The following is a 22,176-nucleotide window of genomic DNA, read 5'->3' as shown; positions in this document are numbered from 1 at the left end:
TTTCCTTTGTCCTAGCCAGGGATGCTTATGTAAGCGACAACGGCAAAGGAGACGACGACTCCTGGCTGAGGCTGCAGGAGCAGCACGAGGACTGTTACACATTTCCCCTAAGGCCTTAATATTAAAAGGTTTAAAGGTTTAAAAGATATATTTACCATATAAATCATATTTTTGAAAGATTGTAATAGATTTACTGCTTTTACTTTACACCCATAGGAAGCCATATGCATTAATCAATTTAACTGTTGGTTTTTTCTAAATAACTCTGAATATTTTCAAAAAATATGCTCCAGCTATTTGAAATACGACCTCTTTTATTTAGCGTATACATCAGAGCGTAAAAAATCTTGTTTAGGTTGTATTAACTTAGTTACCCGGATATGAAGAGTATTTCAAAAGGTAAACAACGCAAAGAAATTTATAAATAAACGTCGACGACAATGGGAATGCCGAGCGCACAAAACCAAACATTTCAACAGGAACAACATGTAATTTTTTTACCGGCCGACCTCCTCCAGCTTCTCCAAGCTCCTCCTGCTCTTTAAGCCTCCCACAATCCTGGCCATATGCAATGCCTTGGCCGGGGTCACGACACTTTTTGTGGCAGCAGCAGCAGCAGCAACATAAACAGTCGCAGGAGCTCGGAGACCGAGTCAAATAGTGGGAGAAGTATGGCAAAAAGTCCCTCCCGAAGGCCCCAGGCTTTTGGCTTATTGTCTTGGGCCAAAACAGTTGGCCCGGCTGGATAGCTTGGACAATTCGAAGACCCTGGAACTGAACCCGAACCCGAACCCAAGCCCAGTCCAAGTCGCAGTCCCAATCCAAAACTCAAAAGCCAAAAGCAAACCCGAGGCGACTGCCTGGCGTCAAGAGAATGCGTCGAGCTTGTTGCCTTTTGGCTTTGATTTCGCATTGTGGAACTTTTCCTAGGAAAAAATGTTACATGAAATTAATAAATAGGCAAATAAATGTTAAACAGCTGCTGTTTTGTACGTGTTCTGTTGCACGCGCACGGTAGCCATTGTGCTGCACACAGGGTGGTGCCCAGAGTGGTGCTGGTGGTGCAGTCTGTGCTGCTGCTGATTCTGGTGGCGATGATGTTGCCCCAGGTATTTGCATAACACCACGGCGAGCTTAAGGATTTCCAAGCCCGAGGCCTTCAAAGATCCATTTTCTATGGATCTTTCCCAGGCCCTAACCATTTACTTTCTGCAAACTTGAAACCACCTACTAAGCAGGCCCTCGAGGAGATTTCGGTGATTCCGCTGCTTTCGCTCTGCCACTGCATGCCAAATCATTTTTATGCAGTTCACAGCAATTGCCAGCGTAACTAATGCCCCAGCTCTTAAAAGCCAAATATATTCCACTCCGCCCTCACCAAGAGCTATGGATGAAAGTCGTAACTAAAGGAAAGAGCCGGGGAGAATAGTTGACCATTAGGATGTCCTACAAGTTAAAAGCCAGGCTATATGGGCTATGAAATAGGTACAAATATTTTATATATTTTGTTATAAACCTAAAATACATTTTTATTTCTTACACAAAATTTAGGCCACAGTGGAACTCGAACTTAGGCCATTCACTGCACACTCTTACCATCGTTTGAATTTCAAATGTTAGGAGGCGGTTTATGGTGCTATATTAATATGTAAGCCGCACCAAAGTCGAACAGCAAACATAATAATTCGTCTATAATTTATACACAATTGTGGGTAAAATGTGTACAAGCATAATTTACACATAAACAAGCCACAAATCCAATCATCCATTGCACCTAACGAGGCTTAGAAGGGGAAAAAGAAGAAGCAGCGGTAGGAAAACCAGCTAGAAAAGAAGAGGACCAGGTGACTGAGAAATTGATCAACGCTGTGGCGGGACATAAACTAAAAGCTTATTTAACATTAATTTCGCCACGAAAATCACAGAGCAATTTTAAACATCGGTTACATGGACTTGTTGTTGTGGCACAGGGGGGACTTCAGATTTTCCGGGGGGGATTCCGACGATCCGTTGGAAGCTGCAGTCAACATGCGAAGCTCTGTTTTTCCCCATGCCCCACACACCTGCCCATCGGAGTCCAGTGTAATCTAAGCTGCCATTAAACAAAATACAAGAAAAAACTTACGAAAACATATGCTACATATTACCTCTGCGGGAAGGTGATGCATCTGGAGATGGGGCGAGGTGACGGAAGTAAAGAAGCGAGCAGCACCATGGGCTAAATAGTTCCCAAAGTGAGTAATATTTTAAACGAAGTTGAAAGTATGAGAAGTAGGGAATTGCTATTTTCTTCTATATTAATAAAAAACAATTATCACATTTAGATTAAACATTATACGATTTTTCTTGCACTGCTTTTATTCCCTAAAATATTTGACCGTTAACACCCATTGTTCATCGACCTGCCGTGCTGTTTGGAGTTCGGCTCTGTGGCAGACAGCCGGGCCAGCCTTTAGTGGGAGACCCGTGCGCCGCAGAAACATCTCTCCACGCTGAGCAATTGCACCTGCCTGGGCCAGATCTCCTCTCCTTGGAGCCACTCTGCTCTGGTTTGGTTTGGTTTTGGTTTTAGTTTTGGATTTGGCTGGCTTTTGGGGCCGCTCCAGTGGGATGGCTATGGAGGATGGCTGGTAAGCGTACCCCGGCAAGCGAGCTACAAAGATTTAGAGCGACATTAGAGCAGTCAATCCATCATGACTGAACATTACCATAAATTACACAGAAATAATTGATTATTACGAGAAGACGGAGCCGAAAGACGGGGCCAACTTTTGCACATGCAACGGCTCCCACCGCAGCCGCTCTATTCGCATGTGTGTGTTTGAGTGTGTGTGTGGCTTCCCTGTCCGTGTTAGCCATTACACTGGGCCAGACCTCGGATGGGGATCTTTCGGTGCTCTACGCAGTTCGGCCAGCGAACCGATTTAGTTTAAATTACGCTGGGAAGATGCGCGGCGACCTGGTCAACGATAAGGTAACTCCCCAGTCAAGTCCTCCACTCAGTGGCAAATTAGCGAACTCTGGAGAGGGCTAAAATTCCTGAGTCTGCACCGAAAAAAATAGGTCAAAGTTCATTCCATATTTATATATACAAATATTTTATTTCAGACTCCTTACTTGTCAATTTAATTGTCCTATTATTATTCTATTAACAATTAATTAATATATAGTAATAGTTCCAGATAGTTCATATAATTTCATAGGCGATACATATATATTCTCTAATACCACCAAAAACATTTTTCCTTTTCTTTCTGTGTAGCTGAAGCTGCAATTCTTTCCAGAGACTACTAAGCACTTTGAACTCGCAGAAATTGCAGTCAACATGGAAGGTTTTTCAGACTTATTACGCTCGCTGAATAATTGCAGAATGAAAGCGCTTTAGACGTCGAAATTTAATCAAAGTAAACAAGCAAATATTTGCCAATACTTCAACTGAAGTGATCTATCAGCTGAAATAGAGAAAAAATGTTAGCTTTACCGTTTGCCAGCTTAGTTAGTTGCTAGACAAATTACCAGCTATTTGCTTGATGTTTAAATGAAGTCGAGCTTGCAGGAGTTTTAAATTAAATTGGTACGCCTTTTGAATAGGGGAGTTAACTATGCTATTAAAATATTAACAATTTATTGGTCGGAAAATAACAATTAATATTTCCCTTTTAACCCTTTCCTAAAACCAAACGGCAACACAAGGTGATTCAACCTTAACAACAAAGTGAAATTTTCCAATTTATACGAACGCCAATGCCAAAGCTTTTTGTATTGTGCCGCCTTATAAATAGCCACTTTATAATGAGCTTAACAATCGTATGCAAAACAAACCGATGATATCTGCAAATGAAATCGGAAAAGCAAAAATAGAGATACAGATACGAGGACCATTGACGAAGCTACGATGAAACTTTGAACGATTGCGAAACGGCGATAATAGGAGTAAAAGGAAAAGGATATTCGGTCTGTCGACTTGTCAATCTGCGATCGCATTGACACTTGAAGTTTATTATCCGCTGACATTTCAATTCTGATTGAAAATGGTATTCGAACGAGTATGCGGATGGTTCGAAAACAAAAGCCCAACTTTCGATGGGAATCTGCTTCTCCCGATGGCTGATATTGATTGATCGTTGATTTTTTATTGAGTGATTGATACAAAAGGGAAATATAAGTGAGCCAAACCAAAACAATCGTTTCAATTACAATGGCCCCAACTGTAGAAACTGGATATGTAACTCGAAGAAGTTCAAAACCCCATCTAGATGAAGCAGCGCCCTCAAAAATATTATTAGGCAATGAAATATGGATTTTCCAAGGTGTTTGCACGCTCGGCTTCAAATCGACTCCGACTTCAACTTTGTCTGGAGTTCAACTTTGGCTCTCCTTCAGCTAAACAAAAAACGTAATGTTCGCCTGCCGTTTCTCGGCTTCTTATCAAGATGCTTTCAATGTTTCGTTTAGGATTTTCATTTGTAGCATTTAGCTGCTCTATAAAGAAAAAAGCCCAGGCGACTCCTCTTCTGGCAATGTCAGTGCTATACGCCTGTGCACATAAAAATATATATACTTGTGGCCCGCTTTAGCCGACACTCGTAAATTACAATAAATTATGTTGAAACTGATTATTCCATACAATTTATGGGGCCCTTTTAAGTGGGCGTGTGCACTTTTATTTTATTGTGAATGATGATGTAAATGATGCTGGCTGGCATCGAACCGAGCTAAAACTTTGGATGCTTGGAAGTACGTTGGAGTTGAGCTCGGGTCAAATTGTTTTCGGGTGGCTGATGGGTTAATGAGGTTCAAGTTCTTGTTGAGCGGCCAAGTGCACGTAATGGCTCCTAAGATTGTGCAGCAAAAGAAGCTGATTTTGGTGGCTTTTTTTCGCTTCGTTTTTGCTTTTGTTTTTTTTTTTTTTTTTGCCAAATTTGTGAATGCACTTTTGGCGAAGGGAATTGTTGTGGGAGTGTGTTAACTGCGGCAACAACGAGCTCAGCCTATCAAGGGCCTCAAATCAGCGACTGAGCCAACAACATTCGACTTATAAAACACACACATCATCCCCACCCCCATTATCATCATCGGCAGGAGCCGGAGGATCGGGAATAGCCTTGGCAGCGGCGTAGCAAAAAATTTAATTAAGAAAATCAAGTCACAGGCCCAGAAAAAAAGCTTAAGTAAAGTAAAGCTGCGTTGCGACAACAACAGCGAAGACGCGCTCCAGCTTTCATATCTGATTGAAAAGCGCAAAGAGCAAGGAGGAGACCCGCAGACACAGCCAGCCAGGCACAAAAAATCGCGGGGAACAGCAAAACTGAGCTGAAAACGAGTGCAGCGATAAATTTGATGCGATTTGGATCAGTGCGACACAATGAGGAGGCCAATGAGGCAGGGACCACCAAAAGAGGCAGGAGGCACAGGGCCATGTAGCGCAGGCATCCCATTTTTTGTCCTCCACGCAGAAAAATCAGATCATTGGCCAATTGACACTAGCAGATCTACATAAATATATAAGGATTACTTATACATATATAAATATAAATATGGACAATACTGTGCCATAAACTACCTACAGTCATAGCCATCAACTAGTTACCATATAAACGAATGAACTCATTAGTAAAGGTACTCAGAAAAACATGTGTACTTTTGCTAGAATTTTCCCACTTGTGAATAAAACATATACTTTCAAGAACGAAAATCTTTCTTAAAGAAAAAAACACTACCACAATTTTAAAGATGTAATTTCTCTTAGTGTCGCTTGGCTGTTGTTTGGTTTTGTCAACGAACGGATTTCAATGATTATTCATTGGGCATGGCTGCCACAAGCCCGCACACAAGCACACTTGTCTGTGGCAAACAATTTCAGCAATTAGAATATCAAGCTATGCAGATCTTTTTCTGTTGTCTCAGCGATCCGCGGGCGATGCCAGCAATTGACATTGGCTCAAAGGAGATCAAAATGCGCTTGCACACCCAGCCGCAACGAAGATCTGTGTGGCGCTTTAATGACATTTCTGGGGAACAACAGCAACAACAAAAGCAACAGCAACAGCGGCAACGACAACCCCAAGCAACCCCACCCCCCCTTCCGACCCCTTTCGACTTCAATTTAGCCTGTGTGTGGCAGGCCGAAACGAAAGACTTAGGACACAAACTTGCAAATTAAAGAACATTAATTTTCGCCCAACTCGCGCACAGAGAGCAACAGAGAGATCCTTAACCGAAAACCAGACCGGGAGTTCTACCATTCCGCAGCTCCTTCAGCTGATTGATTACACCGGCCAGCAGGGCACAAAAAAGCCAGTCTGCTCTACAGCCTTTTGGCCTGGGAAAAAATCATAATAATAATGATACATAATAAAAATGGAAAACTTCTAGACGCCATATAAATCAGAGCAAATATGAATTGCTGTTTGTGTCTGACTCTACTGACTGTTTATTTGTTTGTTACTCGCTTTTTGTTCTTTTCACTGCAGTGGTTGTTGTTTCTGTTGGTGCCGGAGTACTCGAGGCTTTTGTCAATTGCTATGGCACAGTGGTCAGAGACTGGGAAATGGGAGAAAGTTTACTTATTTTAATATATATTTTGCATGAAATATATGTATTATTCAATAAAATATAAAATATGTTATCCTTGTTTCGCACTTCAGGTTACAACTTCGATCAGCTGCTAATAATAATAAAAGACATACAACTGATGTTATTGAGATGACAAAGGTTTTAATTATAAAAAGGATGGTTTCGAACAAATTTACGATTATGTGACCCACTGTATTCAATTGAACTGCCTGCATTTCGGCATTGTTCCGCAGCCTGCTCTTGTAATTCCGTCTGGCTCCTTGCGAGCTTTTGTGATCGCTGCTGCAGTTGCAGTTGCACTGGGAGTCGATTCAGCATCGCTCCTCATATTGCACACGATGCGGAGAGATCCGAGACACAAGGCTCAAGCCTCGAGACCAGACCGACCAAGCCAGACTCAGTTGTCGCCGTTTTGGCCCATTGCCTGTGTGGGAAAAAGCGCGCAACTCTACTGGCTGGCCAAAAAAAAAAAAAAAACAAACAAATAAAAGGAAAACCAAAGAGACAATGTATGCTAACCGATAGTTTTCAATGCCAAATGGTTTATGCATTCGACTGCTCATGGCAATCATAAAGCGAAAATACTTTGGCCGGACAATGCTTAAACGCCGCATAAATTCACTTTAAGCATCTCCCGGGAATCGGATAAGCATATGCGGCCAGTTTAACCCACATCTTGGAGTCCGATTTGCCCCGACTCCGTCTCCGGCTTCGACTGCATCTCCATTGGTGCCAATCATTATATTTTAACAGCTTGTTTGCTCGCTTGTTTTACAAATTGAAATCGCCAACGAAAATGTTACAATAAATTTAAATAAACACAAGCATTTTGCCGACAACGGCGATTGGGGAATACTTGGTGCCGTTTGTTGCGCCTGCCGTCCGTCCCGCCTGCCTGGTTTTATTTCACTCGATACAGACCGCTGTATCCCGAACCTAATCGCTGCGTTTAATTTACTTAAATTATACTAATGATCTTCAGCTGCCCCGGGTCCCAAGAGCAGAGCAGTCTCCGCCGCAGTCGCAGCCTCTCGAGGCAAGTCGGAGTCATTTGTTTTGGCTCGTTTATGGGGGAAGGCGGCTCAATTGATTTGGCCAAAGCAGCCGCCAAAGAGAGCCGACAACCGGAGACCGGAGTAACCGAGAGATGTCCAGGCCCCAGTACCAAAGACCAATCCGATCCCCGGCTAGTGCGAATCCGAGTGTTGCGAGTGTCGCTAGATATGGCCTGACATTTAGATGAAGTGTCTGTGAATCTGAGCCGAGTCGGCGGCCCCTCGATTTCCAGCTGCGTTGGCCCGGCCAAGCTGCTCTTTTGGCCATCTAAATGTCGTCGTGTAATTCCATTCATAAACAAAACTTTAATTTTATTGGGCACTGTAAAAAAAAAAGTCATATAACATAATGCTAATTTACTATAAAACTATAAATGTAAATGACGGTCAATTGTTTAATGTTCTTTAGATCATAAAGTTTTATTTGTGTATCCGATTTTTCTAAAATTTAAATCTTGCTCACTGTGCACCTTCAAGTTGACATAGTCTGACTCTTGGGTAATGTGAAGGCGTTGGCTTCGTTTGGATGCCAGTTGGATGCAGCCGGCTGCTGCATCAAAAACGATTATCATAGACCTCGAAATGGCTCAATTAGTTCTCATGAAGCCCCGAGAATTGAGAATTGAGCTGCCTGCGGCTTCTCTGTGCGAAAGTTTATTGATTGGCATTGCATACCTGTTGAGCTGTAGTTTCTGCATAGCTCAAAGTTGTTTTGTGCCAGAGAAACTTTTTGTGCATTTTTTCGGTGCTTAGGATTGAGCACAGAAGGAGCATATTCCCCCACTCACTTTCGACATTCCGAGGACACTAAAATCCAAGTCCATGGGAGCCAAGTACGCCACCTAAGCATGCCATTGACACCCATGCGATTGTTGTTAATTAATTAAAAAGAAACACTCATAGGCGATTGCGTTGACAAGATAAAATGGTCGAGCCACACAGATGCAGGCAAATAAAATAATACACATAAAAATGGCAAATGCTCGACTCCAAGCCGAATGCAATAAATTGTGACAAAAAAAAATCGGCTTAAAAATCTATATATTGGCTGCAGCTTCAAGGTGCGACATTGACCCTGGTGCCACAATATTTGCTTTTGTGTTTCTCTACTCCGGCTGTGTGTGGCACAAATCTAAAGAAACAAAGCTGAAAAAAATTATAACGTTATCGGGGCAACTACAATAAAGCATTGCATTTAAAAGTGCATAAAATGTTTATTGGAGTTGGAGTTTTCGGTTTTCCACGCCACGACAAATGAACTACACTGAGCTACAAAATTTTAAAGCTATAATATAAATCGTTAAAAGTTATTGTATCTAATTGTAAATGTTGTATGTATTTTCAGTTGTTATTCTTTTCTTTTTAAAACCCGCACATTCATTTATTAAATGGTATTTACAAGTACTATAATTACACTAAACACTCGCTTATGTAAATATTTAATTTTCTTTTCATAAAAATGGTGTCTGCATTAAATGCATAACTTTTACTTTGCTGTCCACTGCAATTAGGCAGTCAGGGCCCAACTTAACCTTGCTAAAGCAGTTATTCTTGCCGTTGCAGTTGCAGTTGTACGTTGCTGCTGTTGTTGTTGCAGCTGCAGGCAATGGCACTTGCAACAACAGCAACTATATAGAACACAGCTGTGCAAAGCAAAATATAAAAAAAATAAAAGAACAAATTATAGCCAAGTATTGGTACTTGAGGTAAAAACAAAACGTAGAAACAATTATTGCCATTAGCAAATTGGAAATATTTTCCGCTGTTGTTCGACTTTGCTATATTTTTTTCTCACGGCTCGGGGAAAAGGCTTTCCTTTCACCAGAGCCAAAGCCAAGGCAAAAATCATCATTGGCATTGGCCAATTGGTTTGTCAATAAGCACAATTGAAATCAGCGATCATCTACGTAATTAGCCAGCAGCGGAAAAAGAACCACCAAGTGGTGCTAAAACGCGCGAGGGCGAGAAGAAATGTAATTTGTTTTCACACAACATAATCAACATGATAACCCCGGCCGAAAACGTCTTTAGATTGAGTCTAATGATGATAAACGCTTTTACTGTGAGGTAACTACAGACTCCTGACACCGACGCAAGTCTCTCCGGCTGGCCAACTCTGGATGGCAGACCCGCCAGATACATTTGCTGGCAACACCACCAGCGCAAAGATACAGATACGGAGGCTGAGGACGATGCGGCGGGAGGTACGCGAATGGTGCTGCCTGGGCCAATAATAAGTCAACATTCCAAGGCGTGTTAAGAGATGCTCGATTAAATGCCTCAATTGTGGCTCATATTGAACACCAACGGGCAACGGGCAATGGGCACTGGGCGATGGGCAACACACAGTCTGAGCCAAAAGTCGACGATCCGGGCAACATCGACACCACACACCACCTGTCCGCAGAAGAAATACGAAAACCAAAAGCAAAACGGGGGTAGACGGAGTGGAAGAAGCAGCGGCAGCAAATAGCACGCCCCCACCAACGGTCAACTTGCAAGTCGGTGGTGCAGTCGGTGGTGCAGTTGGTGGTGCAGGTATTGTCTGCCTGACTTTTAGCACTGCTGCACCGCCGTCGCCGGGCGACTGGGCGAAATCGTTTAGTGTCGTACCTAACTAAGGAAACGTATTTTCAATATCGAAATTATTATTATTAGCTGACAGCAAATCGCAGTTTTCAACTGACTTTCCGCAGTTGTGGCCGTTTGCCGGCTCATGTTGTAATAAATGGACAGGACCCAGATCGCCATATACCCTCTGTATACACTTTGTATGCTGTGCGGAGTGCTAATCAAAACAAAAGGGTTCCCTAAATGCAGCCAGGTTTATCGGGTCAATTGCAAAATTGGGTAAATGGGAATTGCCATACCTCGGATCGATATATGTTTTTAAATAGCCAAAAGAGTGCGGAGTAATTTTATTAACCTTGTTCGCACATTGAAATATGCACTTTCAAATATGTGGTATAATTGTAAAAATCTTTTATAAGTATAGGTAGTAAGTAGTAATTATTGTTAAGTGCAAGCCAATCAAATTATAAACATTTCAAAGCTTTAGCTTTTATCTAACTCTTGTTTATATAACATGAAATATAGGAAAACATATATAACGTTGCTAGGTTACTAGGTATAGAAATTGGCTTGATTTTATAACTTTTTTATTAAATTAAATACCTTTATAGGGTATCCCCATAACCACTATTCCCAGAACTCACAAAGCGGCACTCGCTGCCATCAATTTTGCGCTCGTCCCTCGCTATCGGAGACTTTGGGGCCGGCTTCTAAAGGTGAGAAACTGGCCATATTGCTGGCGGGCGTAAGGCTGCACCCTGGTAACACACACACTGCACACTACACACTGTACACACACACACCCATCAGCGGGACCACAGAGCCAGGCCGGCACAATTATATGGCATTTTGCGAGGAAACTTTCAATAAAAATAATCATAAGCAAATGAAATTTATGCACAACTAAGCAGGTGTTTAGTGACGAGTCAAGCGGCGCGGTCAGCGATTGTGAATTCGATTTCGATGTCGGCCAAAGGTGAAAAACGACGACCCATGAGACTCCCTCCGGAGCTGAATGGTGGAAATTCGTAACAGTTGTCGATTTACAAACAAGATAATCCCACTTATAATGGCCCAGCGTCTAACAAGGCGAGCTGTGATAAGCAACACGTTGCCATTGTGGCTATCGAATTACCGATCTTCCAATTAACTTACCAATAATGCGGCGTGGACCCTTTAATTTCCCCAATACTGCCAACTCACGCAGTATCCACCGATTGGCCGCTGCAGCCGAGCACAATAGACACATTTTGTTGGCCACAACGGGGGGCTAATCAACTTCAAACGAGAACAATTGCGCCGAACTCGGCTTTTTTGACAGGATCGATGGGAATTGCAAGTGGTTGGATCAGTTTGGTCAGCTCGCAGGAGGCAGGGGGATAAATAGTAGGAGCCCACCTCCATGCAAAATGAGTTAAGCTTATAATAAGTACAAAGAGCACTCAGATCTCCGTGGAAAATTCAAATTTGTTTCAATTGTTACGAGAGATCGGGAATATTCCCATTTTTATATAAGACAAACCCACAAGGTGTCAGTGTAACAATTATCGAATCTAAAAAGAGGCATTTAAAGTCATTTTCAAATCTAGTTTTAAATTGCGTGTCACATTGCTTTAATCTAAAATCTGAAAAATGTAAATGCAATTGAACGTAAAAGGTCATAAGGCAAGACTTTGATAATAAACAATGAATATTTATTTATTACAACTAATAGGCTGACCCAGCAAATGGGTGGAGTATATGTTTTTCAATTAATATCATATCGTTAGCTAATCAGAGAGGAGCAATGAAATTCCGGACTTCCAGATCAAAGCGAGCTGCGAGCACTTTGAAGATAGGAAAAACTGAATGACTACCGAGAACCCACTGACTGCCATCGATGCAAAATGATTGAATTCAATATGGGGCTGGCACTTAACATCCATCAAAACACTAAACGAGGAGTATTTAGAACGGCGGCAGCAGCGGCAACCAGTTGTTGCCGGTTGCATGTTGTTGCCGGTTGACATATGAGCAGCAGCAACATCAGTTGCAGCAGCAACAACAGCAGCAACAGCAGCAACAGCGGCAGCAGCAACAAAGAAGAAAGGAACTTTTGCCGCCACACCAAAGTCCGGTGTTTTTCGATGAGAGCGGCTACTACACAGAAATCCTGGGCAACTGGGCAGAGACCTAACAAGCAGCAGAAGCGGCCCAGAATTATGTAACAACCGCACTGGCAGTGGCCCGCAAATTTGCAAGTCAAGAGTCACTGGAGATGTCACTCTGCGCGGATGGACAACTCGGCGGACAGCTGAGCAAAGCGACCGCCGTCGCCTGGACTTCTGGTTCATCGTTTTCAGCGTCCATTCGCCCGTTTGATTGTTGAACTTAATCCCAGCATGATGGTGCAACATTCGGCGAGGGTCCGTTGTCCTGGCAAGGTTGTTATGGACGCACATCGTCACTTGTTTGTTTGTTGTGGCAAACACAGCGGAACTCAACCGGATTAAACAGTAAGCAAGCACAAGCGCTAGCACATAAACATCTGCCCTCCGAGAACCGAAAACCACCGAAGATGATCTCACGACGCGACAAATTGCTGCAGCAGCCGTGGGAGCAACTGCGGTACGCCCAGCACCGCGAGAAGGTCATGTCCGCCCGCCCAGCCATCGACACCCACTCGCCGCGCGCCCACGAGCACGTGCAGCGCAAGTGGAAGAAGCAGCAAGTGGAGCGGGAGCGCCAGCAGCAGATCGAGCGGGAGAACCTGAGACTCCTCCAGAAACTTGGCGACATCATGCGCACCAAGCGCATCAACAATCTGTGGCTGGAGCCGCGGCCCAAGTGAGTAGCCTTCTCTAATCAGCCGAACTCCAAATGATTGTTATTCGGTTTTGTTTAAATACGTCAATGGTTTTGATAATGACCTTAAATTTGAGCCGATTTGATTATTACTCATTTATTAGTCTGTAGTTTCCACTAAACAGTCCTATCCTCATTTCACCTTTATCTTTATCATGCTAGGATACAATATATTTCTAGTTCCAATTAGCAACAACTTTAACGACCTATTGATCAAAGTATTATGCATTTGTTTTTTTTTAATTCTCCATCTGCTCACCTGATTATTTCAGTTTTCTTAACCGCGAGAAGCTTTTTGCCACCCGCCCGTACTCCAGCCTTCCGGAAGTGGTCACCATTTACGGAAAACAACCGCCGGGACCACTTATCTATGGCATGCTGCCCAAACCGGCGGTTGTGGGTCGGTGTCCCACCTGCAGCGGCAATCCGGAACGCACCGAGGTGGCCATACCCGAGCAACGAACTCCTTGGGCGCCCGAGAGAAAGTCCTGGAACCGAAAGACGCAGGAGCACGTAAAGCCGCATCGATGCTACCACTGCGGATCTGTAAAGACCAGCGAACGCAAGTACTTCGAGGAATTCTCCTACTCTTACTCCTACGACGAATGATGTAGCTCGTGGTTCGTGGGTCAAATAAAAGTAAATTCAAGTTTATTCATCAGGCCTTGGGTATATTTGGTGGCAAAGTGGCGAAGGTGAGGAAGCCCGTGTGACCGGGCAGGGTTTGGGGATTACTGGAGGTCAGGTACTTCTTCACCTCCTTTGGCGTCTTGCTCTCCAAGGCATTTGTTGCCGTCGTCGTCTCATCGGTTTTGGGCAATTTAAGGAACTCAAGATCGATGACGGGCAGCGTGCGCGTCTTCACCACGTTCTCCTGTTGCAGCACCTCCAAGGAAACAATCTCGTTGAAGCCCAGCTTGGTTAGCTCTTGGATGCAGCGCTGCGACTGCTCAATGCAGGGCGAAAACGAACAAAAACGACCTCCTGGAAAGAAAGAGAATGGGAAATCCGGTTATACATTTTTGGTGCCTTTTCTGCTCGACCTCAAATATAATTACTATATTATAGCTTTAATAAGATTTAAATATATTGGTGGGCAAGCTTTCCCTAACTATTTGGTATTGGATATGCCTCACATTTTGTTTGTGCCTCCAATACAGTAGCACCCAAGGTTTGGTGCAAGCCTGCTGTACGTTGGAAGCTCCCATCCGCCTAATGACAAACTCGCCCGGTCAGCCTGCCTTGGCCGCATCAAGTGTCAAAAGCGGGCTCATTCAATGTCAAACACGGTGAAATGGCAGCCGGACTGACTAGCTGACTGGATCTTTGGCTCTTTGGATGGATAACTGACTGACCGACCGACAGTGTTGCAATATAGAAAGCAGTATGGTACCTCTTATTCAATTAGGTACACTTAAGCCCTTTTTTTTGTTTTAAAATGGAAGTCAGTTTTAGTTAAGTTATTTTACTATAACTAAAACTTAAGCTACCCTAAGCTGTCTAAATAAAGTTGTATCCTAGGTACAATTTAGTGTACACATTTCGACGACTTAATGCATGTATGTGAATGTACCTGGTCATCCCAGTTAACCCAACATATCCGCCTGATTGCCGGATTGCCCGCAAAAGGGCGCTGACAACTAGTTGTCAACGCGATGTTGGCCACTCACCGGACAGCTTCAACGCCTTGAAGGCGTGCGGCACAGCGAGATCGGGCGCGGGCAGATCCAAGAAGACCGCATCGGCCTTTCCGTCCAGTTCCGCGCCAAAGCCCAGATTGCAAACGTCCCGGTGATAGACGGTGACGAAGTCAGCGATACCATGTCGCCGGAACTCGTCGCGTGCCTGATCCGCTCGAGCTTCGTGGAAATCGAAGGTGTGCAGGTGGCCAGTGGGTTTCAGTGCTCTTAGAAAGTAGTGCGATAGAGATCCCGATCCCGTGCCCGACTCAACCACCACGGAACCGGGTCGGACCTCCAGCTGGTGGATAATCATACTAATATCCGGCGTGTAAATAATCTGCGTGCGGTGGGGCAGTGTTTGAGTCCAGAGTTCCGGCGTCGGCTGAAGGACATGGGCCCACCCCTTGGAAAGCTCCACTTTACTACCATACTCCACGCCGATGATATCTGGAATAGGAATTGGGATAAGCAGAATCCGTTAAATCTATAACTTTAACTTACTTTCAACTTTTAGCGATCCATAATTGGTCTGAAAAATATGCGGTATTGTTTCGCCCTTTTTGTTCACTATTTCGGGGACCGCTTCGATGGCATGCATGGAACTGACACTCAAGTAAAGGATGACCACATCGCCCTTTTCTATGTGGGTCTTGGGTTTCAGAAAACTCATGTTTTTTGGTTAAAAACCGAAAGAAGACTCTTTTTATTTACAAAATAGCCGCGTGTTTAAGCAATAGAGATGGAAGTTTGGTAATCAACAGGCTATCGATAAATTTAACTAAAGTGGCGGGTCAGGGCTGCACAAACTCCAATAATGCATATTTGTACTTTTTGGAAGTTTACATACTAAAAAGTTTACTAAAACGAATAAACAACTGAATTTGGTACTAATTAATATATATTGTGCCAGTTAAATGTGTTCAAGATAAATGTTTTGAAATTATCGATAGCAAATAATATCATCGATTTCTCTTCCAGCTCTAGCTTCTCTTCTTCCTTCTTTTGATTTCCGGAGAGGTTTGTGTTTTAATTGTAATGATTATTTTGATTGCAAAAAGCGCTTTAGTGGCGTTAGTTGCAATGCAAAACTATGCTACCATGTAGTGGCAACGCACTTCTGATGTTTCGTCTTTGTTCTGTATTATTTTCCATGAATTCCTTGGAAATGGTGTTTATTCCGGGTGGTCATTTGGATTCAGAAGCTTTAAAATGGTCCAACGCTTGACTCTGAGACGACGTCTGTCGTACAACACCCGCTCCAACAAGAGGCGCATGTGAGTAGCAGGGGATATGCTGTATATCCACGATTACTAAGGATTTTCCATTTGTTTACAGTGTGCGCACTCCCGGAGGCCGTCTGGTGTACCAGTACGTGAAGAAGAACCCCACTGTGCCACGCTGTGGTCAGTGCAAGGAGAAGCTCCACGGGATCACCCCCTCCCGGCCCAGCGAGCGTCCCAGGATGTCCAAGCGTTTGAAGACCGTCTCCAGGACCTACGGAGGTGTTCTGTGCCACAGCTGCCTGCGGGAGAGAATCGTCCGCGCTTTCCTCATCGAGGAGCAGAAGATCGTCAAGGCTCTGAAGAGCCAGCGCGAGGCTTTGGTCAAGCCCGTCAAGAAGGTTGTGGAGAAGAAGCCGGTGAAGGCTGCCGCCAAGAAGCCCGCGGGAAAGACAGCCGGAAAGCCAGGTGCCAAGGTCGCCGGCAAGAAGCCCGCTCCCAAGGGCGCTCCTAAAGGAGTCGTCAAGTCCAAGAAGTAACCACTTACCAGACGGATTTTTTTGGAGCAATGATATTGGACACCTTTTTTTGTAATAAAGAAACCACAAATTGAAGAACTTAACGTTTTAATTAACAGTTTATATTATTAATTTCAAAAACTTAAGCGCTTAATTTATAACAAGTGTGATTATTAAGAGTGTTCATTTTTAAACATTTGAATTCCTTAATCAGCTGTTCGCGAGATAAACAACCGGTGAATGCTTCTTCTTCACAAATTGCCATTCACTTTCTCCATTGACATGTGAGCATTTCAGATTGGTTAAAACTTTTATGATGTCCCAAATTGCAAATAAACCAAATGAATCGTAAGTTTAACCATTTAACAAAGAAATAAACATAAATGTAGTAATATTCGCTTCATCAGCATAATAAGAGTGCCGTTTGAGACGCCAAGATTGGCCGAGATCGCCTACAAAGTCGTCAGTGTCGACCAGGAGCCGCGCCGGAATTTTGTGAAAAAAACTTTGAGCCTGGAGAACGATGTCCTGGTTGTGCATTTCCAGGCGGATCAAGTGAAGAGCCTGCGCACTGCCATCACCTCCTTCTTCGAGTGCCTGCTTCTGTTACAGGACACCATCAACCAGTTCGGAGACTCCAAGGAAGATAAACTAATCCCCGAGAGCAACGACGATGCCGGAACACACTCCGGCTCCGACTCCGCATAGGGCGGTCTATGGTTTCGCCTTCTATATGCTGTTCACGGTCCTCTTCCTCATCTACGTGACTTGGGCCCTGCTGCCAGTGGAGTTTGGCCTGCACTCGTATCTGCCGGACAAGTATTTCGCCGTATTTGTGCCCTTTCTGGTGCTGGTCTTCGCCTGGTTCTTTGCCTTCCTCATCTACCCTGCCATAAATCTCTCGATGACAGTGGATGTTGATTCCATTGCATCGGTGGTGGATCCCAAGCTGGCACTGCCCAAAGGGACAGAGTTCACCTCCTGGTCGCAGTTGCAAAAAGGCAAGCTCAGCCAGGATTCCACATCAAAGAAGGCCTCTCCAGTGAACTGCAACCTGTGCAGGACTTTCCACCAACCTGTGACACGTGCACCTATTGCACCACTGCGTTTTCTGGACCTCCAGGAAGTAAATACAGCGTATTATAACTAAAAAACTAGCAGGTTTCTTTTTAATCAGCCCCACGAAATTCACTTTCTTCGCACGGTGGTCCAGCCGTCTTCCGGTTCCACAAACGCCTCAGCCTGCTGCTTTCGTGCCTGTGATCGCGTCATCCGACCACTGCCGCTCGGAGTTTCGTCGTCGCCCTGGCCCATTTCATCATCGTCCTCCTCGTCGCTGTCGTCCATGTCCTCATCGGATGAGGAGTCCCCATCGATAGGTGTGTAGGTGATCTTAACATCCGGACGCAGCCACTCCTTGCCAGCAGGAAGTTTACTCAATTCAGCCTCTATTTGCGGATACTGGTTCTGCTGGGCCATCAACTTGTAGCGCAGCAGATTCCGGCAGATCTCCGGAATGGAGTCGTCGTCGCAGAGTGTGTTAAACTCCTGGTCCATCAGCTCCTCCAAAACCTCCACCAGTTCGCCCTGTGTGATATTTTCATTCGACACGCAGTACTGGTAGGTGTAGTCCATGATTTCTATGGCCACCTAGAAAACAGACATTCGGATAAGGTTAGAAAAGGAGACGGTTTCAGGGTATACGAGCAACAACCTGTTGGCCATTGCGTCCGCCCATGCCATGCTCCACCGCCAGCCGGAGATCCTGCCAGTGATTGAAGATCTTCTCTACAATCACTCGAAAATTCTTTTGGAATTCAGTTTGTTGTGCGGCTGCCATCGCATGCTTTTGTGATATCGATAACGATTAGACGTGCCATTCACACGGAAGAAATACAAATGAAACAGTGATGAAAAACGTCAACAGTAGTACTGGAGTGACATTCCCAACGATTCCCATAATTTGCGCCAAAATCTGCAAAATAAACAAATAAATAAAACCATGTCAGATGTAGAAGACGTGCCCGAAACCCAGCTAGAAATCGATGTCAGCGATGGCGCCGGACTGGAGGATGATGATGATGACGATATGGAACAGATTACAGCTCAGAAGGTAAGTTTAATCGAAAGGAGCTCTTTAATACGCAAATAATCACATTCTGATATCGCTAGGTCCTGGAAATCATAGAAACCGCGTGGATAAATGAAATGTGTGCGCCGGAGATCCTGCCCAGCCAGACGGATATGCTGGAGCTGATGGTCTCCCAGGTGGCCCACATGGAGGAGCAGATGCGCGATCTGGACAAGAACGATTTCCGAGCGGTGGTGCACTCCATGGAACTGGAGAGGGTGCGCTACATAATGGCCAGTTATATGCGTTGCCGCCTGCAGAAGATCGAAACCTTCACGCAGCACATCCTCAACCAGGAGGAGAGCCGTGAGCCGGATGACAAACGTCTGTCTCCCGAGGAGACTAAGTTCGCCCAGGAGTTTGCCAGTAATGTGGATGAGTACTTTCACAAAGTAGCCACCCAGTACATGCCCAACCAGCAGAGAGGAGAGGCGGAGCAGAGGATTGTGACGCCCAATCTGATGAGCCATGTCTTTCTTAAGGCAAATGTGGCGGGTAATAACATTTTGTCATCTAATTAAGAAAACCGTTTAGCTTTTGTTTTGCTTTCCAGTGCCCGCTGTGATCGTGGGCGTTGATGATGAGGAGGTGGACATGGCGGCCGGCTCCCAGCATATTATTCCCTACCAACTAGTAGCCGACTTGATACAAAACAACCAAGCGCAGCTAATTTAAGACTTATTTAGCAGGTAATATACATAATAATAAAAAAATAAAAATCAAACTCTGCAAAGCTGCATGTTTAAGCGTATGTTTATTTCAGTCGTCAATATGGTTTTACAAAAATATTAAAATTTTATTTAATATCTAACCGGAAGTAAACTGCATAAAATGCCATTCAAATTGGTTCGCTTCCCGCTAAAGCCGGCGCCAGTGTTGCCCAACGCACGCCCGCGAACAGCTGCGCTTGTGCGTGACGTCACAGGGTGTTACGTTTCCAGTGGAAAACAGTGGTGAGGTGTACTGCAGGCGGCACTCCATACACACAAACCACGCATTCAATTTGCCTCCAGTTCAGTCGTCAATGTGGCGGGCTTTGGCACGAACGACGTTGAGAGCAGTAGCCAACGATTGCGGTTCACCAGGAGTCGGTCTCGCACCATCAGCGCTGACGCAGCAGCAATTGCGACATTCCAAGGCCAGCAAAAGGTTCATCACCACCACCTCCGCAGCCCCACAACACAATATCGGAATCATGAGCGTGGAGAAGCCAAAGGTTGTCTTTGTTTTGGGCGGTCCCGGGGCCGGTAAGGGCACCCAGTGCTCCAGGATCGTGGATCGCTTCCAATTCACCCATCTCTCGGCCGGCGATCTCCTGCGCGAGGAGCGGTCGCGGGAGGGCTCCGAATTCGGTAACCTCATCGAGGACTACATTCGCAATGGCAAAATTGTGCCCGTCGAGGTCACGTGTTCGCTGCTGGAGAACGCCATGAAGGCGTCGGGAAAGTCGCGGTTTCTCATCGACGGCTTCCCCCGCAATCAGGATAATCTGGACGGTTGGAACCGCCAGATGTCCGAGAAGGTGGACTTCCAGTTTGTCCTCTTCTTCGACTGCGGCGAGGATGTGTGCGTCAAACGGTGTCTGGGCCGCGGCCAGAGCGGCTCCGGCCGGACGGACGACAACCTGGAGAGCCTGAAGAAGCGCATCTCGACCTACAACAACGACTCGCTGCCCATCATCAAGTTCTTCGAGGGCGCCGGCCAGGTGAAGCGGATCGATGCCAGTCCGGATGCGGAAGAGGTGTTCGGGGAGGTGGAAAAGATATTGGTGGCCAGCGGCTTTTAGTTTTCCTGTTCATGTTCCGGTTATGTGTGTAGTGCTATCCTTACCTTTCATTTGTACCCTCCCAAAAAATATATACGCTTGTTAATAGTAATGCATAAGGTACTTTTTCTTCAACCCGATAAGATACAAGATACACATGAAGTATAGTATACCTAATCAAGGAAAGCGAGGTACACACACACTTCTTAATATCAAGTAGAAAATGGAGCTATGGGCAAAAGTTATTCTGGAATTATATGTTATCTAAAAAGCAAATGGATTGAAAACTATTTTAAATTTAGGAACGTTGAAGAGCAATAAACAATAAATGAAATCACCTGTTCACATTATGACATTTAAAACAAGTTTTCTTATTTATACAAGTGCTATGTTCATTTTTTAGGTGTTTTACATATTTATATAGTACCTAATAGTACTAAATTGAAAAAGTACTTCTTTTTATCCAGATAAACACAATTTTGCATTTATAGTTAAAGCTGAATACATCTATATACATATATATATACATATGATTTAATGATTTGGAAATTCCTTTTTCTTATTTTATTGAAGACAGGCATGAAATGTACAACTCTTTTAAAATACCGAATAATGCATAGCTCTAAAGTAACAAGTATTGCGAATTTATTGTAGCCAGGCTGTGCGATTGCAGAACTACCTAGCTCTTCCCATTATAGCTTGTAAATGGTAATTACTCATCGATTTTTCAAACACGCAGGGAACGAAAATCACAAGCATTCTCTTTAATACAACATTCGCTTCTGGGAGATACAAACGGGTGGTGGCTCTTACATAAAGTGGACAGGCAGTGCTTCTTAGGAGCGGTTCAATCCTTGCGCAGCTTATCCAGGCGCGCCTGAAGATCCGCATCGGCATCGGACATGGGCGATGAGGCACCACTACCACCGGGAGCTCCCGGACCACCAGCGCCGCCTCCACCAAGTCCACCTCCGCCGGCGGCTCCACCGCCGCCAACGCCACCAGCGGCCACAGCCTGTGCTTTCTGAGCGCCAGCGCCGCCGGCTATGGAAAGGGAACCGGAGGCAGAAGGAAGGTCTCCCAGCTGTTCGCCCAATTGCAGACCCAGTTCGTCCAGCACCTGGGACACAACAGCATCCGTCTCCTCCTCATCGCCCTCGTCCTCCATGGCGTCATCGATGGCATCGTTGATCATCTCCTCCTTCATGTCCATCATTTCCGACTGTTTCTCGAAGTCCTGCAGGATCTTCTGGATTTGCGGGAGATTCAGCTGGCGGTTCATGTTCTGCATGGCCTTCGTGACACCTGAAAGGTAAGCATAATTGCTTGATAAGCGGGTGAATCAGCTACACTGCCAATGTTTACCTTTCATGGCCTGTGCCATTGTGTTCTGCGACTTGAGCGTCTGGATTTTGAGGGACACCGCCTGGATGTTTGCCTTCATCAGCATGAACTTCTTGGCATACCGGCGCGTGCGCACCAGATCCTTGGCCATGATCTTCACGGCATCCATTTGGCCCTCCTTGGCCATCTTCTTGATATCCGCGATGATCTTCTTCTCCTGCTGCTCCATTTTCATCCGCTCGCGGTCCAGATCTCGCATCGCTTTGTTCAGCGCCCGCTGATTCTTGCGCAGCATCTCATCGGGGCTGATCTTCTTGCCGAATAGCCAGTCCATGTTTAAGGATATCTTAACTGCAAGATTTAATTACGAAGAATGACGGAGTTTCCTAAAGATTACTCATCAACCAAAACAATAAGCGAAGGGTGTGCGCGATTTTAAGGTGGCCAAGGCGTGTTGGCGCTTGCATGCG

General features: G+C 44.9%; 10 protein-coding genes across 11 annotated transcripts; 6 read left to right on the top strand and 4 right to left on the bottom strand.

Annotated features, from left to right (window-relative positions):
• Positions 1 to 7,534: 7,534 nt before the first annotated feature.
• Positions 7,535 to 11,652, bottom strand: LOC27208120. The gene is made up of 2 exons (XM_039295759.2): positions 11,358 to 11,652; positions 7,535 to 7,953 (listed from the first exon to the last, which is right to left on the bottom strand). Exons 1-2 carry the CDS (start codon positions 11,449 to 11,451, stop codon positions 7,535 to 7,537), a joined length of 513 nt encoding a protein of 170 aa, XP_039151693.1. The 5' UTR covers positions 11,452 to 11,652.
• LOC6729719 lies at positions 11,638 to 13,655 on the top strand. Its single transcript, XM_039295758.2, has 2 exons — positions 11,638 to 13,028; positions 13,319 to 13,655. Exons 1-2 carry the CDS (start codon positions 12,760 to 12,762, stop codon positions 13,653 to 13,655), a joined length of 606 nt encoding a protein of 201 aa, XP_039151692.1. The 5' UTR covers positions 11,638 to 12,759.
• Positions 13,656 to 13,667: 12 nt separating this feature from the next.
• LOC6729718 (tRNA (adenine(58)-N(1))-methyltransferase catalytic subunit TRMT61A) lies at positions 13,668 to 15,518 on the bottom strand. Its single transcript, XM_002104988.4, has 3 exons — positions 15,230 to 15,518; positions 14,717 to 15,175; positions 13,668 to 14,030 (listed from the first exon to the last, which is right to left on the bottom strand). Exons 1-3 carry the CDS (start codon positions 15,396 to 15,398, stop codon positions 13,705 to 13,707), a joined length of 954 nt encoding a protein of 317 aa, XP_002105024.1. The 5' UTR covers positions 15,399 to 15,518; the 3' UTR covers positions 13,668 to 13,704.
• A 142-nt stretch (positions 15,519 to 15,660) lies between these two features.
• Positions 15,661 to 16,562, top strand: LOC6729717 (60S ribosomal protein L34). Of its 2 annotated transcripts, none has more exons than XM_016174657.3 (3): positions 15,661 to 15,745; positions 15,931 to 16,002; positions 16,064 to 16,562. In XM_016174657.3, exons 2-3 carry the CDS (start codon positions 15,938 to 15,940, stop codon positions 16,485 to 16,487), a joined length of 489 nt encoding a protein of 162 aa, XP_016036371.1. In that variant the 5' UTR covers positions 15,661 to 15,745; positions 15,931 to 15,937; the 3' UTR covers positions 16,488 to 16,562. The 2 variants fall into 2 exon arrangements, with proteins under 2 accessions (XP_016036371.1, XP_016036372.1); XM_016174658.3 differs by having other exon boundaries at positions 15,665 to 15,745; positions 15,928 to 16,002.
• A 143-nt stretch (positions 16,563 to 16,705) lies between these two features.
• Positions 16,706 to 17,620, top strand: LOC6729716. The gene is made up of 2 exons (XM_016174659.3): positions 16,706 to 16,814; positions 16,874 to 17,620. Exons 1-2 carry the CDS (start codon positions 16,780 to 16,782, stop codon positions 17,172 to 17,174), a joined length of 336 nt encoding a protein of 111 aa, XP_016036370.2. The 5' UTR covers positions 16,706 to 16,779; the 3' UTR covers positions 17,175 to 17,620.
• On the top strand, positions 17,140 to 17,620 carry LOC123327015 (phosphatidylinositol N-acetylglucosaminyltransferase subunit P). Its single transcript, XM_044923425.1, has one exon. It carries the CDS (start codon positions 17,140 to 17,142, stop codon positions 17,614 to 17,616), a length of 477 nt encoding a protein of 158 aa, XP_044779360.1. The 3' UTR covers positions 17,617 to 17,620.
• LOC6729715 (pre-rRNA-processing protein TSR2 homolog) lies at positions 17,607 to 18,317 on the bottom strand. Its single transcript, XM_002104985.4, has 2 exons — positions 18,181 to 18,317; positions 17,607 to 18,116 (listed from the first exon to the last, which is right to left on the bottom strand). The coding sequence occupies exons 1-2, from the start codon at positions 18,304 to 18,306 to the stop codon at positions 17,655 to 17,657; spliced, it is 588 nt and encodes a 195-aa protein (XP_002105021.1). The 5' UTR covers positions 18,307 to 18,317; the 3' UTR covers positions 17,607 to 17,654.
• A 116-nt stretch (positions 18,318 to 18,433) lies between these two features.
• On the top strand, positions 18,434 to 19,336 carry LOC6729714 (DNA replication complex GINS protein SLD5). The gene is made up of 3 exons (XM_002104984.4): positions 18,434 to 18,579; positions 18,639 to 19,092; positions 19,151 to 19,336. Exons 1-3 carry the CDS (start codon positions 18,469 to 18,471, stop codon positions 19,270 to 19,272), a joined length of 687 nt encoding a protein of 228 aa, XP_002105020.1. The 5' UTR covers positions 18,434 to 18,468; the 3' UTR covers positions 19,273 to 19,336.
• A 37-nt stretch (positions 19,337 to 19,373) lies between these two features.
• LOC6729713 (UMP-CMP kinase) lies at positions 19,374 to 20,724 on the top strand. Its single transcript, XM_002104983.4, has one exon. The coding sequence runs from the start codon at positions 19,622 to 19,624 to the stop codon at positions 20,381 to 20,383; it is 762 nt and encodes a 253-aa protein (XP_002105019.1). The 5' UTR covers positions 19,374 to 19,621; the 3' UTR covers positions 20,384 to 20,724.
• Positions 20,725 to 20,895: 171 nt separating this feature from the next.
• On the bottom strand, positions 20,896 to 22,166 carry LOC6729712 (charged multivesicular body protein 2a). Its single transcript, XM_002104982.4, has 2 exons — positions 21,728 to 22,166; positions 20,896 to 21,667 (listed from the first exon to the last, which is right to left on the bottom strand). Exons 1-2 carry the CDS (start codon positions 22,038 to 22,040, stop codon positions 21,210 to 21,212), a joined length of 771 nt encoding a protein of 256 aa, XP_002105018.1. The 5' UTR covers positions 22,041 to 22,166; the 3' UTR covers positions 20,896 to 21,209.
• Positions 22,167 to 22,176: the final 10 nt, after the last annotated feature.

This window comes from Drosophila simulans, chromosome 3R (genome assembly GCF_016746395.2).
Source record: "Drosophila simulans strain w501 chromosome 3R, Prin_Dsim_3.1, whole genome shotgun sequence".
NCBI classification, from domain to species: Eukaryota; Metazoa; Arthropoda; class Insecta; order Diptera; family Drosophilidae; genus Drosophila; species Drosophila simulans.
Note: the sequence above shows the minus strand (reverse complement) of the source record. Positions and strands in the feature narration are given on the sequence as shown.

Coding starts and splice junctions, on each gene's coding strand:
- LOC27208120 (XM_039295759.2), bottom strand. CDS start 11,451: ATGTGTCTATTGTGCTCGGCTGCAGCGGCCAATCGGTGGATACTGCGT. Junction 7,954..11,357: donor GGGTCCACGCCGCATTATTG/GTAAGTTAATTG, acceptor TTTTTTTTACAG/TGCCCAATAAAATTAAAGTT.
- LOC6729719 (XM_039295758.2), top strand. CDS start 12,760: ATGATCTCACGACGCGACAAATTGCTGCAGCAGCCGTGGGAGCAACTG. Junction 13,029..13,318: donor TGGCTGGAGCCGCGGCCCAA/GTGAGTAGCCTT, acceptor TGATTATTTCAG/TTTTCTTAACCGCGAGAAGC.
- LOC6729718 (XM_002104988.4), bottom strand. CDS start 15,398: ATGAGTTTTCTGAAACCCAAGACCCACATAGAAAAGGGCGATGTGGTC. Junction 15,176..15,229: donor TGGATCGCTAAAAGTTGAAA/GTAAGTTAAAGT, acceptor TTCCTATTCCAG/ATATCATCGGCGTGGAGTAT. Junction 14,031..14,716: donor CAAGGCGTTGAAGCTGTCCG/GTGAGTGGCCAA, acceptor CTTTCTTTCCAG/GAGGTCGTTTTTGTTCGTTT.
- LOC6729717 (XM_016174657.3), top strand. CDS start 15,938: ATGGTCCAACGCTTGACTCTGAGACGACGTCTGTCGTACAACACCCGC. Junction 16,003..16,063: donor CGCTCCAACAAGAGGCGCAT/GTGAGTAGCAGG, acceptor ATTTGTTTACAG/TGTGCGCACTCCCGGAGGCC.
- LOC6729716 (XM_016174659.3), top strand. CDS start 16,780: ATGATGTCCCAAATTGCAAATAAACCAAATGAATC. Junction 16,815..16,873: donor GCAAATAAACCAAATGAATC/GTAAGTTTAACC, acceptor TCGCTTCATCAG/CATAATAAGAGTGCCGTTTG.
- LOC123327015 (XM_044923425.1), top strand. CDS start 17,140: ATGCCGGAACACACTCCGGCTCCGACTCCGCATAGGGCGGTCTATGGT.
- LOC6729715 (XM_002104985.4), bottom strand. CDS start 18,306: ATGGCAGCCGCACAACAAACTGAATTCCAAAAGAATTTTCGAGTGATT. Junction 18,117..18,180: donor GCGGACGCAATGGCCAACAG/GTTGTTGCTCGT, acceptor TCTGTTTTCTAG/GTGGCCATAGAAATCATGGA.
- LOC6729714 (XM_002104984.4), top strand. CDS start 18,469: ATGTCAGATGTAGAAGACGTGCCCGAAACCCAGCTAGAAATCGATGTC. Junction 18,580..18,638: donor AACAGATTACAGCTCAGAAG/GTAAGTTTAATC, acceptor TGATATCGCTAG/GTCCTGGAAATCATAGAAAC. Junction 19,093..19,150: donor TCTTAAGGCAAATGTGGCGG/GTAATAACATTT, acceptor TTTGCTTTCCAG/TGCCCGCTGTGATCGTGGGC.
- LOC6729713 (XM_002104983.4), top strand. CDS start 19,622: ATGTGGCGGGCTTTGGCACGAACGACGTTGAGAGCAGTAGCCAACGAT.
- LOC6729712 (XM_002104982.4), bottom strand. CDS start 22,040: ATGGACTGGCTATTCGGCAAGAAGATCAGCCCCGATGAGATGCTGCGC. Junction 21,668..21,727: donor AATGGCACAGGCCATGAAAG/GTAAACATTGGC, acceptor CTTACCTTTCAG/GTGTCACGAAGGCCATGCAG.